We start from the raw sequence: 16,151 nt of genomic DNA on the forward strand, positions 1-16,151 counted from the left end.
TCGGATATGGTTTGCGATTGCGACATTGGTATTCCTTCATTTTTATCAGATCTGCATTCAAATGCCTGCGGAATCACTAGAAATAATACACCCAATATAATACAGAGACACCACAAACGTGTGAGGAAGTCGCCCAGTGCTACCACTTCAATAGTTATTTAAAAATATTGAGATTTGTTTTGTTTAAAAATTATAAAATTATAAGTCCTAGACATATTAATGTGTACAAAGTACTAATTTATTCAACTGCTGTCCGATTTGTTAGATAGCAAAACCACTATCTATTAAACTAGACAACACAAGTGTTATCTTTAGAACTTAACTGACCCTTAATTGAACATTGTGTTAAACACGTTCTTTTTTTCGAAATGCAGTTTTTTTCTAAGTGTTCTTATGAGTTTTACTTTAGTAATGGCGGTAAGGGGTTATGACCTTCAAACTCTTTGGGATAAAATGGAAGCGAACGAAAAAGTTACTACGAACGAGATTTCTAGACTAACTCAGGAAGTTACTAGATTGCGATCGAATGAAAACAGACAAATGGCAGAAATATCTTATCTGAAAACAGAAGTTAATAATTTAAAGTTATGGAAAGGAACAATTGAAAAACTTAGCGGTAAGTATATTCCAAATAGTTATTTTGTAATTCTGTATAGATGGCTCACATCATTATAAAACAATGTCTAATTGTCGAAATTGGCTGTTGGAAGTGTAACAAAAAAAGATTTGGTTTTCAAAACACCGACTTGTATAGTTCATAAATAAACCATTGTACACGGACCTTGTCAAACAAAAATTTAAATAACGAAATTTCCGAACTCCGAGGAAAATTCAAAACGGTGAGTCCGTAATCATTTAGAAAAATCGAAATCTCAAACACATCAAACAGATTATAACAAAACATGTAACTGTAGGCTGTCAATAAGAAAGAATGAAAAAAAAGTTAGGCATCAAAATATCATGTTTCACTTTTCAGAACCACAAAATCGGTTTGAAAGACTTTTGCTTTCAAACTCACATCCAGACGCTGGTGTTGCATTTTCAGCTTACAAATCTTCTTCATTTAACGCCGCATCGTTCGGAACGCATAGGGAACTTGTTTATGATAAAACAGAATGCAATGTTGGTAATGGCTATAGTACATTTACGGGAACTTTTACTGCTACAATCTCTGGAACATATGCATTCACTTGGACAACGTGCGCTGGTGGTGATAGTGGTGCCATAGGAATAGAACTAGTGATAAATAACATGGTTCATGGGATTTTGTGGACCGATTCACAAACACCTGGAGACGAGGAATGCTCGACTGGATTTATCATACGTACTCTTAATAACGGCGATGCTGTCTTCACAAGATCACAAAATAGAGCTGCCCTTCATTCCGGTACCATTCGAAGTGATGAGTTCATGAGAACAACATTCTCTGGTTGGCGTTTGTTCTAATAAATATTAACTGAAACAATCAGTTTGCTTAGTTAGTATATACTTAAAGCCATATATAATGGCTTACGATATGTAGCCTAGCCGGTGAAATGTGATAACGCTCCCCTCTATCATACGAACTAGCCAATAAAGGCAACAGTAGTATACCGCTGTTCAAAACTCATAAATCTATGGACAAAAAAAAAAAAAAATCGGGGTAACAAACTTAAACCAAGGGAAACGCATTAAATATATTATCACCGATGAAAAGTTTAACGTTATGGCCAAATAATTTACGCAAAATAAGTTTCATATCAGTCGACACACATGTACGTTAAAGTTATGTTTGTAGACTGTTGTTTGTATTTTGCTGGAGTTTTTTTATGTTTTGCCATGTCATTGTTATTTCGCTTTTGACCTTTGAGTTTGACTATTCCATGATATCTTCCGCCTCCCACTTTATTGGGATTTGAATAAATGTGTAACATAGAAAAAATGTACGTGAATGCTATTAAAATGATTACTTTATCTTTATTTTTATTTCAGTTATAAGGGTATGTTTAGTCAGTCCATTAAACTCTTAACATATGCGATTGTTTCGTAATTTTTGATTCCATTGCTTTTTTTCCTACGAACTGTGACAGTTCATCATTTACGAAAAGTAGGGGATGAAGTATACAAAACGAGATAAAAATCAGAGTCCAAATAATCGTCGACGAAGATAAAAACAATTATAGTTTTAGAGTTTGTACACCAGTAAAGATTGTTGGATTACCGAAGTTACTGTACTGTACTAAGGTACCGTTAATTTTATTACTGTAGATGTACGCATTAGAAAACTGTTCGATGCCACTACTGGTGGACGTTTCGTCCACAATGATATCACCAGCCCAGTAGTCAGCACTTGTGGTCATTTTTTATAAATTTTCTGTTTACAAACTTTGAATTTTTAGAAAAAGTAAGGATTTTCTTATCACAGGCATAGATTACTTTAGCCGTATTTGACACAACTGTTTGAAATTTTGGATCCTCAATGCTCTTCAACCTTATACTTGTTTGGCATAAGAACTATTTTGATGTAAGCGTCACTGATGAGTCTTTTTTAGACGAAACGCGTGTACTAGATTATAATATTTGTACCTTTGATAACTAATTATAGAATAGTTGCGGTAATTTTCAAAAGGATTCGTATTAAAAAAAAAGGCTTTTTCCTTTATTGGAATAATTCGGTGTTTGAAATAAGGCAAAACAATAGCTAGTCAGTTAGAGGAGACATACTACAATCTGTGTTGTTGATATGTTTTATTATGAAGTACAAAAGGTTTCATCCAAAAAAAAGTAGAGTACAAAAATACCGAACTCTGAGGAAATAGCAAACTCAAAAGCTCAAACACATCAAACGAAGTGATAAAAAATGTCATATTCCTGACTTATTTCTAAAAATATCCCATACTAAGTCAGGCAGTTTTAGCAAATAGCTCGTTTCTATATATATTTATATATTGGTCTTTGTTTTTGTTGCACTTCAATGTTCAAGTTAATGCTTTGTGTTCCTCTCATAGTTGCTGTTATCCCCTCGGTTTAAATTTGTTTCCGGATTTGTTTTCTCACAATCGATTAATGACAGCTGAATACTATTGTTGCCTTTATTTGGTACAAACATTGTCTCATGTAGAAAATGGTGTATTAAATCTGGTTTTATAGACAGCTAATCCTCACCCTTACAACATTTGGTATCTCAGACCCAAACAGATAAAGGACAGAGAACCAGTCTAACTAAACCTCCCAAACATAATGTTGGACTTATGAGATTTGAATCAAGACAAATGTAAAGATGGTTGAATTCGAGTCATTTTAAATTAATGAATACAGATCGTAACGTCAGCTGAACTTTCATCAAAACAACGACAGCATGCATACGAATATATTATACATGAATTAAACGAGATAATTTGAAAACCTAACCAAGGCAGCAACCAACTGCATTTTTTTAGTACAGAAATAGTACCTATGCAAAAGTAGCTGTGTAGGAGAAATAATTACCGATACTAAAATTATTATAGGTTTACTGGTTTTTATGTAATTCTTATAGACTCAGGAACATAGTTTGACGAAATCCATACATTTGTCTTTGAATGACACCTAGAGATAAAATCAGCCGTGATTTTTTTTAATCATGACGAAGCGACAGCTTTAAAATTGATCAATCTTCTAACCCTGACTGATAAGAGAAAACTGGAACACGAACAATGTAAGCATTAAACCTGAGCCTATTGTCATTGATTTCTATACTTCTTAATTTGTGATGTTTTCTCTCATAAATTAGTCTATTGATTTTTGTTTGTTTGAATCTATTTCAATTTTTGGGATAGCAGGACCGTTCACAGTTAAATCTATGGTATTGGGTTTTTCATTCGTTACTGTTGTAGTACGATGACCTAAAGTTATGATCGCCTGCCCGACTTTTTAGACACCATACTTTAACTTTATCATTTTTATCTCTAGATGTAAACTGACCTATAACTCGATGCGTTGGTGATTATCACAAAATGCTTTCTTGTGGAAGTCTTCTCTTAGCTTTTAGCTTAATTAACGTGTTTGTGCAGGGGTATGATATTCAAAACCTTTGGACTAAAATGGAATTGTATGAAGCGAACGAAAAAGTGATGATGAGCGAGATATTTAGACTGAACCAGAAAATTACTGAAATACGATTGAACGAAAAAAGTCAGAAGATAGAAATTAACAATTTGAAGTTATGGAAAGGTACGGTTAAAGCTATGAACGGTAATTATAATTCTAGTTTTTCATTTTATGCAGTGAGAAAATAAAACTGCCTTGTTTTTCATAAGAACCTCTCCCACCCTCCTACTCCACAGTATAACATTTAATTTAAAAGTTTAATCAACAAAGACCAATCGAAACAACATCTGATCAACAAATTTAATAATACTTTTAGATATTTGGATGATATTTTGGCTCTCAATAATGACGACTTCAGTATGTATACTCAAGAAATTTATCCTGTTGAACTTACTTTAAATAAAGCTAATATTAACAATAACCACTGCCCTTTCCTCGATCTTGATATCTATATCACTAACGGAAAGCGTAATGCTAAAATTTATGATAAAAGAGATGATTTTTCATTTCCTATCGTCAATTATTCATTTTTAGATGGTGACCTTCCCTTGTCACCATCTTACGGTGTTTATATATCTCAACTTGTACGATTCGCTCGTGTTTGTAACAATGTTTTAAATTTTAACGAGAGAAATTTATGTATTACTGAAAAGTTATTACACCAGGGTTTTCGATATCACAAACTCGGCAAAACATTTACTAAATTTTATCATCGGTATAAGGACAGCATTCGTAAATATAGCTCAACATGCAGACTTCTTATACGTTTAGGTATTTCACATCCCATTTTTTATGGAAATATTCCTCATAACGCACAAAAATGTAAGTATTCACCGCAGAAACTTACTAAACCTTTAAATAGACTTATTAAGACAGAATATAGTTACGATACTGTTGTCAGGTCATTAAAGATTGCATATTTTGGCGTTAATATTGATTCACTTATAGGGTCTTTGCATCGGAACTAAACACATTTATTAAAAAACAGTTGTTGGCATGACACGGGTTATGTTCTTCTCATATTGTAATGATGGTATGATACTAAACCCCTAACGGGAAGGATTGTGCCTGATATTCATATGAAGAAATCATAATATTTCAATCAGTTTAATTGAAGTATGGAGCTGGCATGTCAGTTAACTGCTAGTAGTCTGTTGTTATCTATGTATAATTGTCATTTTGTTTATTTTCTTTGGTTACATCTTCTGACATCAGACTCGGACTTCTTTTGAATTGAATTTAAATGTACGTATTGTTATGCGTTTACTTTTCTACATTGGCTAGAGGTATAGGGGAGGGTTGAGATCTCATAAACATGTAAAACCCCGCCGCATGTTTGCGCCTGTCCCAAGTCAGCAGCCTCTGGTCTTTGTTAGTCTTGTATTATTTAATTTTAGTTTCTTGTGTACAATTTGGAAATAAGTTTATTATATGTTGTTCCTATGGCCATTATCTACAAAAGGGTGTCTCAGATTTCAGATGGAATGTATAGAACACATTTTACACATAATTAAACATTATCTTCTTTTATTTGGTTAGGATGTTTACACTAATTACTGATTTATGAGAGAATGGAATACCATCGAGACAATCTGAGACACCATTTTGAAGCCCATGATGTGTTGATTAAGATTTCGTTAAAATTGTCTGTATAGTTAAAGAGATGATAGAGCTAAATTCATTCAAGTGAACTTACCCAGATTTTGCCACTAATTACATAATAATTGATAACATAATGATTGCATGATAAAAATATTGCATTCATTTAAAAGATTAATCTTTTTATTTATCTAAATATGCCTTTTTTTTTAATTTTCTATGCATTCATAAGAAGGTTACAGATTTTCATAGGTAAGTGATTGGAAGTAAAAAAACCTTTGTATTGTGCTTCCTTAAATGACTGTACTTAAAAGGTTAGTGTTTATTTTTAATGTCCTAACCAAGGCCTCATTAAATTTGTTAAGAAGATGATATTGTCATCCAAATTAAACCGACAAACAATCTATTTTATCTCAAAACAACCTTTTAAACCAGCTGCCAATGGGTTTAATTTGACAATTATTTAGCATAGCTTGACAAACTAATACTTTATCAATTGATCTAAATGAAATGAATAAAGTCCTCCATTGTGACATAATACATATTAAACAATTCAAACGAGAAAAAAACAATTATGGCATATTGTTTTTTATGAAAACGTTAACGCAATAAATAAAAGAAAATGCGACGACCACTGCATTTCCGGTCAATGTCTTGTGACAGGTATACAGAGGATGTGTTTGGGTTGTTAACCTGGAATAGTCGTTTAACAGAATAACATATGAACACAGTTTTAATTATAAAGATCAGATGAGAAAAACTAATCTCATCAGATCGATACAATGCACAAACACAATTATAGGTTTTTGCGCTTGAGACACTAAATGTATGTCCAAATCTGAGCTGGTTGTGAAAACTATTTCAATTTAAATAACAACTAATGTATCCAGGACAAAAATAGCAATCGGCTCACCTCATAATGATTTACTAAATATATGTCATGATCATTCAGGAAAAAACATGATCTTGTGCTATGTAAAGTACTCGTATCGACAGAATGTACGACGATTCATTTTCAAAATTGAAAATAAGGTACTTAATAAAGTTATTTTAGTTATTTTCTTTATTACCAAATCTATATCTATACCGTAAAACAATATTCAGAGATCTGAAAAAAAATACAGTGTTGAAGTAGTAACTGTTGATAATTAATATATTTCATGGGTCATATCTGAATAAACCGACTAGATAAACAACACCACTGTAAAAGTAAGCATCTTATATGTTTAATATACTTGAATGTCATTTATCCAATTCTCAAGCATATTCTTATCTTGTTTTGAATTTAAGAAACACAGAATCCTAATAAAAGACTCCTGCTCCCAACTACCAATCCAGACCCTGGAGTTGCATTTTCAGCATACAAATCATCCTCATTTAACTCGAGAACTTTCGGAGAACAACGGGAACTGGTTTATGATAAAACCGAATGCAACGTCGCAAATTCCTACAGCACTTCAACAGGAATATTTACTGCTCCTATATCTGGAACATATGCATTCACCTGGACAACATGCGCTTAGGGTGATGATATTTCTGTAGGAATAGAATTAGTGATTAATAACATGGTCCATGGGTTAGTGTGGACTGAATCTCAATCAAAAGGAGAAGAGGAATGTTCAAGTGGATTTGTCATACATACACTAAATACAGGCGATGCTGTGTTCACTCGGTCACAACCTCATGGATCAATCGGCACTATTAGTAGTGATCAGGACACGAGGACGACATTCTCCGGTTGGCTTTTGTTTAAATGAATATAAGCTTTGGATGATGTAGTTTCTTCATTTAATATATACAATGGTGCATGATGTGTACCGTGGTAGTATACCTTAGTAGGCAAAATGTCGAAAATTATATTATCTAGTTCCCAAGAATATGTTTATGTAAACAGATGATGTGGTATTGTTGCCAATGAGTCAGCTCTCCACAAGGGACCAAATGATAGAGAAATATACAGTTATCGATTACCGTAATGCTTTTATTATTACCGTAAGTCAGCTATAAAAAGCCCCGAATCCACAGATGTAAAACAATTCTAACGAGAAAACTGAAAACAATGAGTTTGTTTCTTCGAAATACGAAATACGAACAAATTCATTTTTCTCATTCTCATTCTTTAATCCGTCAACAAGTTCAATTGCAATTCTTAACTCATAAATTATAAAACATGTATAAAGTGTGTGTCGAAAATCTTTTCATTTGTGTAGGTAAAATACCAAGGGTTTATGGTGGGGTTCATAAAAACGAATACCATAAAAAACTATCGAATCTAAAATGAAACGGGCTCGTTTTGTAATAAGTTATAATTAAGGTTTTACCCAACACTTTCACTAAAATTAATTTGGCTAGTTTAATTTTCATAGAATTTACTTTGACCCTTTAACAAAAATATAAAAAAAATCAAAAATGTTGAACCAACCATTTTGTCAGAAAAAATACAATGGTTATATAGCAGTTTGACAAACACCAATTTTGATCATTGAGAAGCTTAATATTCCTTTTACAACACAACGTTATTAAAACGTTTAGCTGACTTTACAGAGTTATCTCCTTGTAGTTTTGGGTACCACCTTAAGCAACATTTAATTGTGAATACAATAAGAAGATTTGATATGAGTGACATCTCTCCATCCAAGTCGCAACAGATATATCCACATTACTTTTGTTTACTAAGAGCGTTTCGATGCAAGTTTTCTGAAAAGCAATTATATCAAACTTGGATGTTGCCTGACAACAATACAAGTAAGGTTCAGGTGATAATACATTAAAGCCCTTTTGATAGTTCCAATGATCTAAAGATAGATAAATTGTGCTTTGAAACTGTTCATCTTATAGATATACATAAGGTGTTATCCAATGATCTTTCTTTCTTATGATGACGAAACACATTAACAAATTTCAGATGTCTTCTTGTTATAGTGTTTTTATAAACGCTATTGTTTCGACAAACGAAAGAGACTTTCATTGTCGAAATCCGGATCTGGTGTAATACAAAATACGGACACCGTATGTTTGTGGCATAACATCGTGACCACAAGTTAAAATTTGTTTTCTGTTTAGTATTAAATTTATATTAAGATCCATTTTGTTACATCTGGTGATCAATTTTATTTGGCAATCGCCAATGGCAGTCAGCAGGGTTAAAGAACATCAGTTGTTCGACCTGTTAGTCAAATGCGTTTTGTTTAAATATATTTTAGGTTTGAACGTAGTTTTCAATTTAGACTCGTATATATATATATATATATAAAATGACTGAATAAATAGTCAACGATAAATCTTACGGGGCGATGGATCATATAAACATGATGCAGTACACTACATAATATAATATATAACAAGTCTAAAAGAATACAACATCACCAAAAACACAATAAAACGAAACAATATGTTAGATATTTCGGATAACAGATATCCTTCTTCGGTAATTGCACGATGAAAAATGAATCATGTCAATTCAAATTAAGACTCTATCAAAATCTTGATTTATGCAATTTAAGCGAACGCTGGAACAATTTTAAAATTTTCAAACACACCGCAAAGACTATAAAAATATGCCAAAAATAAAAAAAGTTATTTACGATGTGAACTGGCACAACTCTAAATTCCCAAAGGTGTTGACAGTTGAGATGTTAAACAACTGCGTGGAAATACAGTCCCAACCGATCTAAACTGGTATGATATTTAAAATATGACAACGGTAGGGCAGTTGCATCAGAGACTGCGTATTTAAACATCTAAAAAATATAGTAATTTGATGATAAGAAAATTGAGTAATAAATGTTTACTAAGGTTAAGTAATAGAACGTGGCTGCGTACTTACACATCCTTGCCAACTGTAATAAAAACTTATATAATTCAAAAATTCCTGAAAGTGTAAGGGTCCAGTACGGAAGCCGTAGTAACTGGCCACAAGTGATGACAGGAAATTAGTGATGGTAGGAAAAATGAGTGACTCTTCTATGTTTTTTCATTAATGCCCTCTGGGGAAACTGTCCTCAGCTTTCTTATCCAAAAACTTTCCCGAGCAAGTCTGTCGGCATTTGACCAATCCTCGTTGTGATCTATGATAGTGATGGTAAGTTTTTTAAGATCAGCTTGGGCATGCCCATGTGATCTTAAATGACGACTTACGGGGAGGTCGGGCTTGCATGTGTAGTCGCTACGATGACCATTCATGCGTTTGTTGAATGGCTGTTCTGTCTCGCCAACATACTGCATGCCACATCGACACTGAAGAATGTATACAACATTCTGGGTTTTGCAAGTTACATTACAAAATATTGTGTACACAGACCCAGTGGAGTGGCAAGTAAATGTTTGAGTATTCACTATTTGTTGGCAAGTCAGACATCGTTTGTTACCACACGACTTGCACTACAGGATGGTGCAAGTCGTGTGGTAACAAACGATGTCTGACTTGCCAACAAATAGTGAATACTCAAACATTTACTTGCCACTCCACTGGGTCTGTGTACACAATATTTTGTAATGTAACTTGCAAAACCCAGAATGTTGTATACATTCTTCAGTGTCGATGTGGCATGCAGTATGTTGGCGAGACAGAACAGCCATTCAACAAACGCATGAATGGTCATCGTAGCGACTACACATGCAAGCCCGACCTCCCCGTAAGTCGTCATTTAAGATCACATGGGCATGCCCAAGCTGATCTTAAAAAACTTACCATCACTATCATAGATCACAACGAGGATTGGTCAAAGGCCGACAGACTTGCTCGGGAAAGTTTTTGGATAAGAAAGCTGAGGACAGTTTCCCCAGAGGGCATTAATGAAAAAACATAGAAGAGTCACTCATTTTTCCTACCATCACTAATTTCCTGTCATCACTTGTGGCCAGTTACTACGGCTTCCGTACTGGACCCTTACACTTTCAGGAATTTTTGAATTATATAAGTTTTTATTACAGTTGGCAAGGATGTGTAAGTACGCAGCCACGTTCTATTACTTAACCTTAGTAAACATTTATTACTCAATTTTCTTATCATCAAATTACTATATTTTTTAGATGTTTAAATACGCAGTCTCTGATGCAACTGCCCTACCGTTGTCATATTTTAAATATCATACCAGTTTAGATCGGTTGGGACTGTATTTCCACGCAGTTGTTTAACATCTCAACTGTCAACACCTTTGGGAATTTAGAGTTGTGCCAGTTCACATCGTAAATAACTTTTTTTATTTTTGGCATATTTTTATAGTCTTTGCGGTGTGTTTGAAAATTTTAAAATTGTTCCAGCGTTCGCTTAAATTGCATAAATCAAGATTTTGATAGAGTCTTAATTTGAATTGACATGATTCATTTTTCATCGTGCAATTACCGAAGAAGGATATCTGTTATCCGAAATATCTAACATATTGTTTCGTTTTATTGTGTTTTTGGTGATGTTGTATTCTTTTAGACTTGTTATATATATATATATATATTCATTACAATATACTGTAATTGTTTTTAAAGCTTCTAAACAATCTTAGTGTGTATTGCTAGATTTGTGTATTTTTTCTACTACAGCGTATTCTACATTGCCTCCGTTTTCGAGAGTAACATGTTTTATGTTTTTATCTAGTCTCCCACTCTTGTCTACAACTGCATACTCGTTATTCATGGAAGTTGCCGGTTCTGTATTTTCACCAAGACTATCTTTCTTGTTTACCACTGCATACTCATAATTATTTCCTGTACCCGGTGTTACGTGTTCTACTTTGTAGCCTACTTCTTCCTTTGTTATTGTTGTACATTTCGGTTGAATTCCTGATTTCGATTTGTGATTGCTATTAGAAATGACGTTTTCATCAATTGAAATGTAATCGCCATCAATGTTTTGCGTATCGTTTACTACCTGTTTCTCTTCTAATTCTACTGTGTGATAATTACCATCCATAATATCACATTGTTCACTTGTTTGGTACAGAATGTTATGCTTCAGTCCTTCAGAATCATAAGCAGCATCATTTGCTGACTTCATTTGGGTTAGTTCTTTACTATTGCTAGCAGTTACTTGATCATTATGTCGTTTTCTCCTACAAGGATGAAAAAATTATTTACAATCATTATTTATTTGTAAATATATTCACTTCTAAAGACATTTTAGCAATAAATCAAAATTGTTGCAAATTGAATTAACTGAATGTTAATCTGTTTTGAGAGGTTCAGTTACATATAAAACCAGAGTTAATCGACCATTTTCTGCATAAAAAAAAGTCAGAAATATGACGGTTGTTATCTATTCGTCTGATGTGTTTAAGCATTAGATTATTATGTTATTAGATTAGAGACTTTCAGTTTCAAACTTCTTTGGAGTTCAGTTTTTTTTGTTAATTTACTTTTTATAAATTAAAGATCAGTGTACATTGACTGACTCCTACTTCTTAACCGGATTTGTCTTCTTTGTAAGTTATAAAAGATATTAAATCATGTCAGTTTATTGTGGCCATAATCCTAGCTCAATTTTGTAAAACAAAAAGGTTCACTGGTGAAGATAAACACTGGTTTCATGATCATTACCACTGCTTAAATCGGAACCTTTTTTTTGTGTGTGTAGAATTATAATGACTTTCTCTCCATTGTTCGTCTTATAAGTCAATTTTTCTTTGTTTTATTTCTTCATTGATTGTTTCATGCTGTGTCGAATTTTCATATTGCAGAAACGTGAGTACTAGTTAGTAGTAATATTCAAATGACAAACATCTACGAACTATTCTTCTTATACCAAAATGACCGTTATTTTACTGTATATTACAGTCTTTTTATTTTCATTGTTTTGTTACACCACTGTCTCAAGTTACGGAGGGTTTGGGATCACGCTGACATGTTCAACCCCGCCGCAATTTGTAAATATGTGCCTGTCCCAAGCCAGGAGCCTGTAATTCAGAGGTTTTCGTTTGTGTATGCATGTGTTACATATCTTTTTTTGTTCTGTTTTTGTACATTAATTAGGCCGTTATTTTATTTTCGGAGCCTTTTATAGCTGACTATGCAGTATGGGCTTTGTTGAAGGCCGTACGATGACCTATAATCGTTAATGTCTGTATCATTTGGTATCTTGTAAATCATCAATAAACGACTACATCTATTTGACATTTTCCAAACTTTGACCTTGATGCAATGTTTACTGCTTATTTTACTTAAACCTAGAATTGATTTGCAAACATCAACAAAGATGTTATCCAGAGAGCTTAGTTAATTTAATTAGTCTTGGCTGCTCTAGTCTGATATCTTCATATTTTTCAAAGCAGTCTGAAATATTATAAAATAAATTAAAACTGGCTTAATTAAAGATTTAACAACCTTTTTTTAATTCATATTCATAGGAATATTTTCAATATTGTTCCAAAATTTTATTTTTGAGTACTTTCAATTTTTTGTAAACACTTTTGAGTTTTCAAATGTCGCGCCGTATCTCAGAAATTATTTATGATTATAGCATAAAAATTCACACACAATTGCATGACGAAGAACGTAGCATGCGCTCGTGGCGCAGCTTTAATTGGTACTGTTTTCTAGCTCATTAGTGATTATATTATTGAAATGTGTATCCCTAATGTCTGTATGTCCTTGTGTTGTATATCTCGAAAATACTCACCAGGTATATATAAACACTACAACTAGTGCTATGACAAACACAAAAGCACCAGCAAAAGCACAAATGATAACATACTGTGTCGAAAAAGTATCTAGAGAAAAGAAATGAATGACATGTGCCGTATATTAAACAGTCATTCTACTGTGTCAAACGTGTCTCCCCATTTTTTTTAAATCATAAAAATTGAAGCTATGAATATTGTAAGGATGACGTGATATAACTTTAACTTTTGAACACTGGTCACTTTATACAGATATTTTAATTACGATTCTTGTGTAACAACTGGATTTGTTTTAGGACTAATTTGACTATTAACTTGCTATAAAACACAATTTAATGTACTTTTAAGCCTTAAACCAACATAAAACTATTACCTGCTCGGCGGGAAAATTAAAAAACTAAAAACAATTAAAATTACATATTTCATGAGAGAACAGACGCAATTTTTCAGAGGTTGAAAATTAGGATTTATATGTTTAAAGATATGCACAAAAAAGATCCGCAAGTACAGTTTGACTTCTCAAGTAATTTTAGTAAACAAATTTTATTCAAACCCACCTTCTATTATATCAACCTTTAGCCTAAATGTAATCAAGAGATCTATTATTTTTTTTAGCTTTATACGCCTTTAAGACAAAAAAAGTCATATGAATAACGCCTGAACAAACAAACGTTTACTCGAATTTCTCTTTTCAATGAAATCATTACCTATTTCTAGTGCATTTTCCAACAAAATTGTTCACTGGGGGATATGCAAATTACCATGATTACTGCTTTAAAAAGATACATATGCATGCACAAAACAGATACCAAAATCGTAATTTTTACGCAAAGTGTTATTCATTTAAAAGTTTACAAATATCTCCAAGATCCATACTAATAGTATAATTTAGATAAAACACGTACATAAAATGCATCAAATACTAAACTATGCACCTACATTAAACTTTTGAAACCCATAAAAATAGACGAACACATTTCAAATATGTTATCATGGCCTTTTTGTTTTGCAATATCTAATTAAAAAATCTATTTTTTTAAATGTTAACTGTATGTCAGATTGGTCTATTACACATGATACAAATGTGTGTTATTTTTCAGCTAAGTGGTCAAACTATCACTAGCATGTCAACATTGATGCTGTTAGTTCTAGTCCCGTTCGTGCGTCCGGCTCCGATCTTAATCGTCAGTTTTTTAACGAAGGTCAGTGGTTCTTTACAGCCACTCAGGCTTCCCTCATCAATTAAAACTGGCCGCTACGAAATTGCAATCACAGTTGAATACCAACCAATTAATCAATTAATCAATGATATATGTCCAGAATTATATGAAAGCATTGTCTTACCTTCTAATACAGTTTGACTGTTACTTGTTTCGTTGATCATCCCTTGACTGCACTGTATACGAAGTGCAGGATACTTTGTTACGGCAGTTACTAATAAAAGAAACATTACTTATATGCATGACATATTTTGAAATAGATGTTTCGGGAAAATCATCTAGAATCAATGGAAACGGTGATGATATTATTTTTTTCTATATACATTCTTTTGTACTTAAAGTAATGATGACAGAAACGGTATTCTACTGAAATCATTTAGGCGCGTTGAAAGACCATATGCAATTATATTAAAAGCTACTTAATTTGCAATAAGGAAAGAATGAAAGTAAATTTTTATTTTAAGTTCCCGAAATAAAAAAAAGAAAAAATGAAAACGCAAAAGTTTAAAAATCACAAGTCAACGTCCTTAATCTTTAAATCAGGAAAACCGTTAGATGGGCAATATTATTTCTAGATTTTTTGCCTTATAAATGATGCGAGAATTGAAGCTTAGTGTTAGATGTGATTGGCACCATAAAACCGCAATTAATAAAATAACGAACCTTCATGAAATTTGTATGCAATGCAAATAGATTTAATTGTTTTTTTCCGCTTTGATTTCATATATTAGAAATGTACGTTAATAGTTATTCTAATATGACGTGCTGCTTTCGCTTTGTAAACAACACTGTGTGAAAATTCTCGATATATCTATACTTAGCGCAGACTCAGAGATATACATAATAATGGATGTTACAATATACCTCCCACGTAAATCCACATGTATTTGAACCTACATTGCAAACGCTTTGCCAAATTTATTGTATTACTAATTTTAATTAAACAAAAAACATTACAGAACTTTTATTCTTATTCAGATGTATAATAAAAAGAATTAATGTATTGCAACTAGTTTTGTTTATTTCCTAAATATAGTAACACCGTATTTTTTGTGCAATGTCAATTTCATCATGGAACACTTTCTCTACAATGAGGGGTTCATTAAGGGATGCAAATAAGCTTGATATTTATGTTACGATTTAAAAAAATATCAATATACTAATTTAAGTTGCAATATAAAAACAATTTTCAGTCAATATCACAAAAATAAAAACTTTTTTATAACCAACGAAGTTCGTATGATATTGTATTAAAATGGAATTCTGAGATTTTCTATTCTATTGCCTTTGATTCAGCGAGTCAACATGGCAGCTCCTTCTTTACGAAATGTCAATTTTGGATTTGACGGTAGCTTACGAGAAAACATGTAAATTAAAAATCGGAAATATTGGGTTTAAGAATTAAACATATTTTTTCTAGCGGTTATTAACGAAATAATTAATGCAAATTAAAGATGTATGAGAATATTTGAGCTTTATCTAACGAGGAGTAAAAACGAACAGCTCCACACACGGCATACCAAGCCTCGCTACAGTATTTGAATTAACTTATTTGTCCTATTAGAATCGAAATAATTCATGGAAGTCATAGATTTGTTGTGAATTTACACATGGCCTGGGCCGTGATATTCGTTAATTTTATCCCTCGCTAACGCTC

General features: G+C 32.6%; 1 protein-coding gene across 1 annotated transcript; it reads left to right on the top strand.

Moving 5' to 3' along the window:
• Positions 1-411: 411 nt before the first annotated feature.
• Positions 412-3,257, top strand: LOC134688086 (caprin-2-like). The gene is made up of 4 exons (XM_063548553.1): positions 412-616; positions 977-1,435; positions 1,972-1,979; positions 3,168-3,257. Exons 1-4 carry the CDS (start codon positions 412-414, stop codon positions 3,255-3,257), a joined length of 762 nt encoding a protein of 253 aa, XP_063404623.1.
• Positions 3,258-16,151: the final 12,894 nt, after the last annotated feature.

This window comes from Mytilus trossulus, chromosome 10 (assembly GCF_036588685.1).
Source record: "Mytilus trossulus isolate FHL-02 chromosome 10, PNRI_Mtr1.1.1.hap1, whole genome shotgun sequence".
Taxonomy (NCBI): Eukaryota; Metazoa; Mollusca; class Bivalvia; order Mytilida; family Mytilidae; genus Mytilus; species Mytilus trossulus.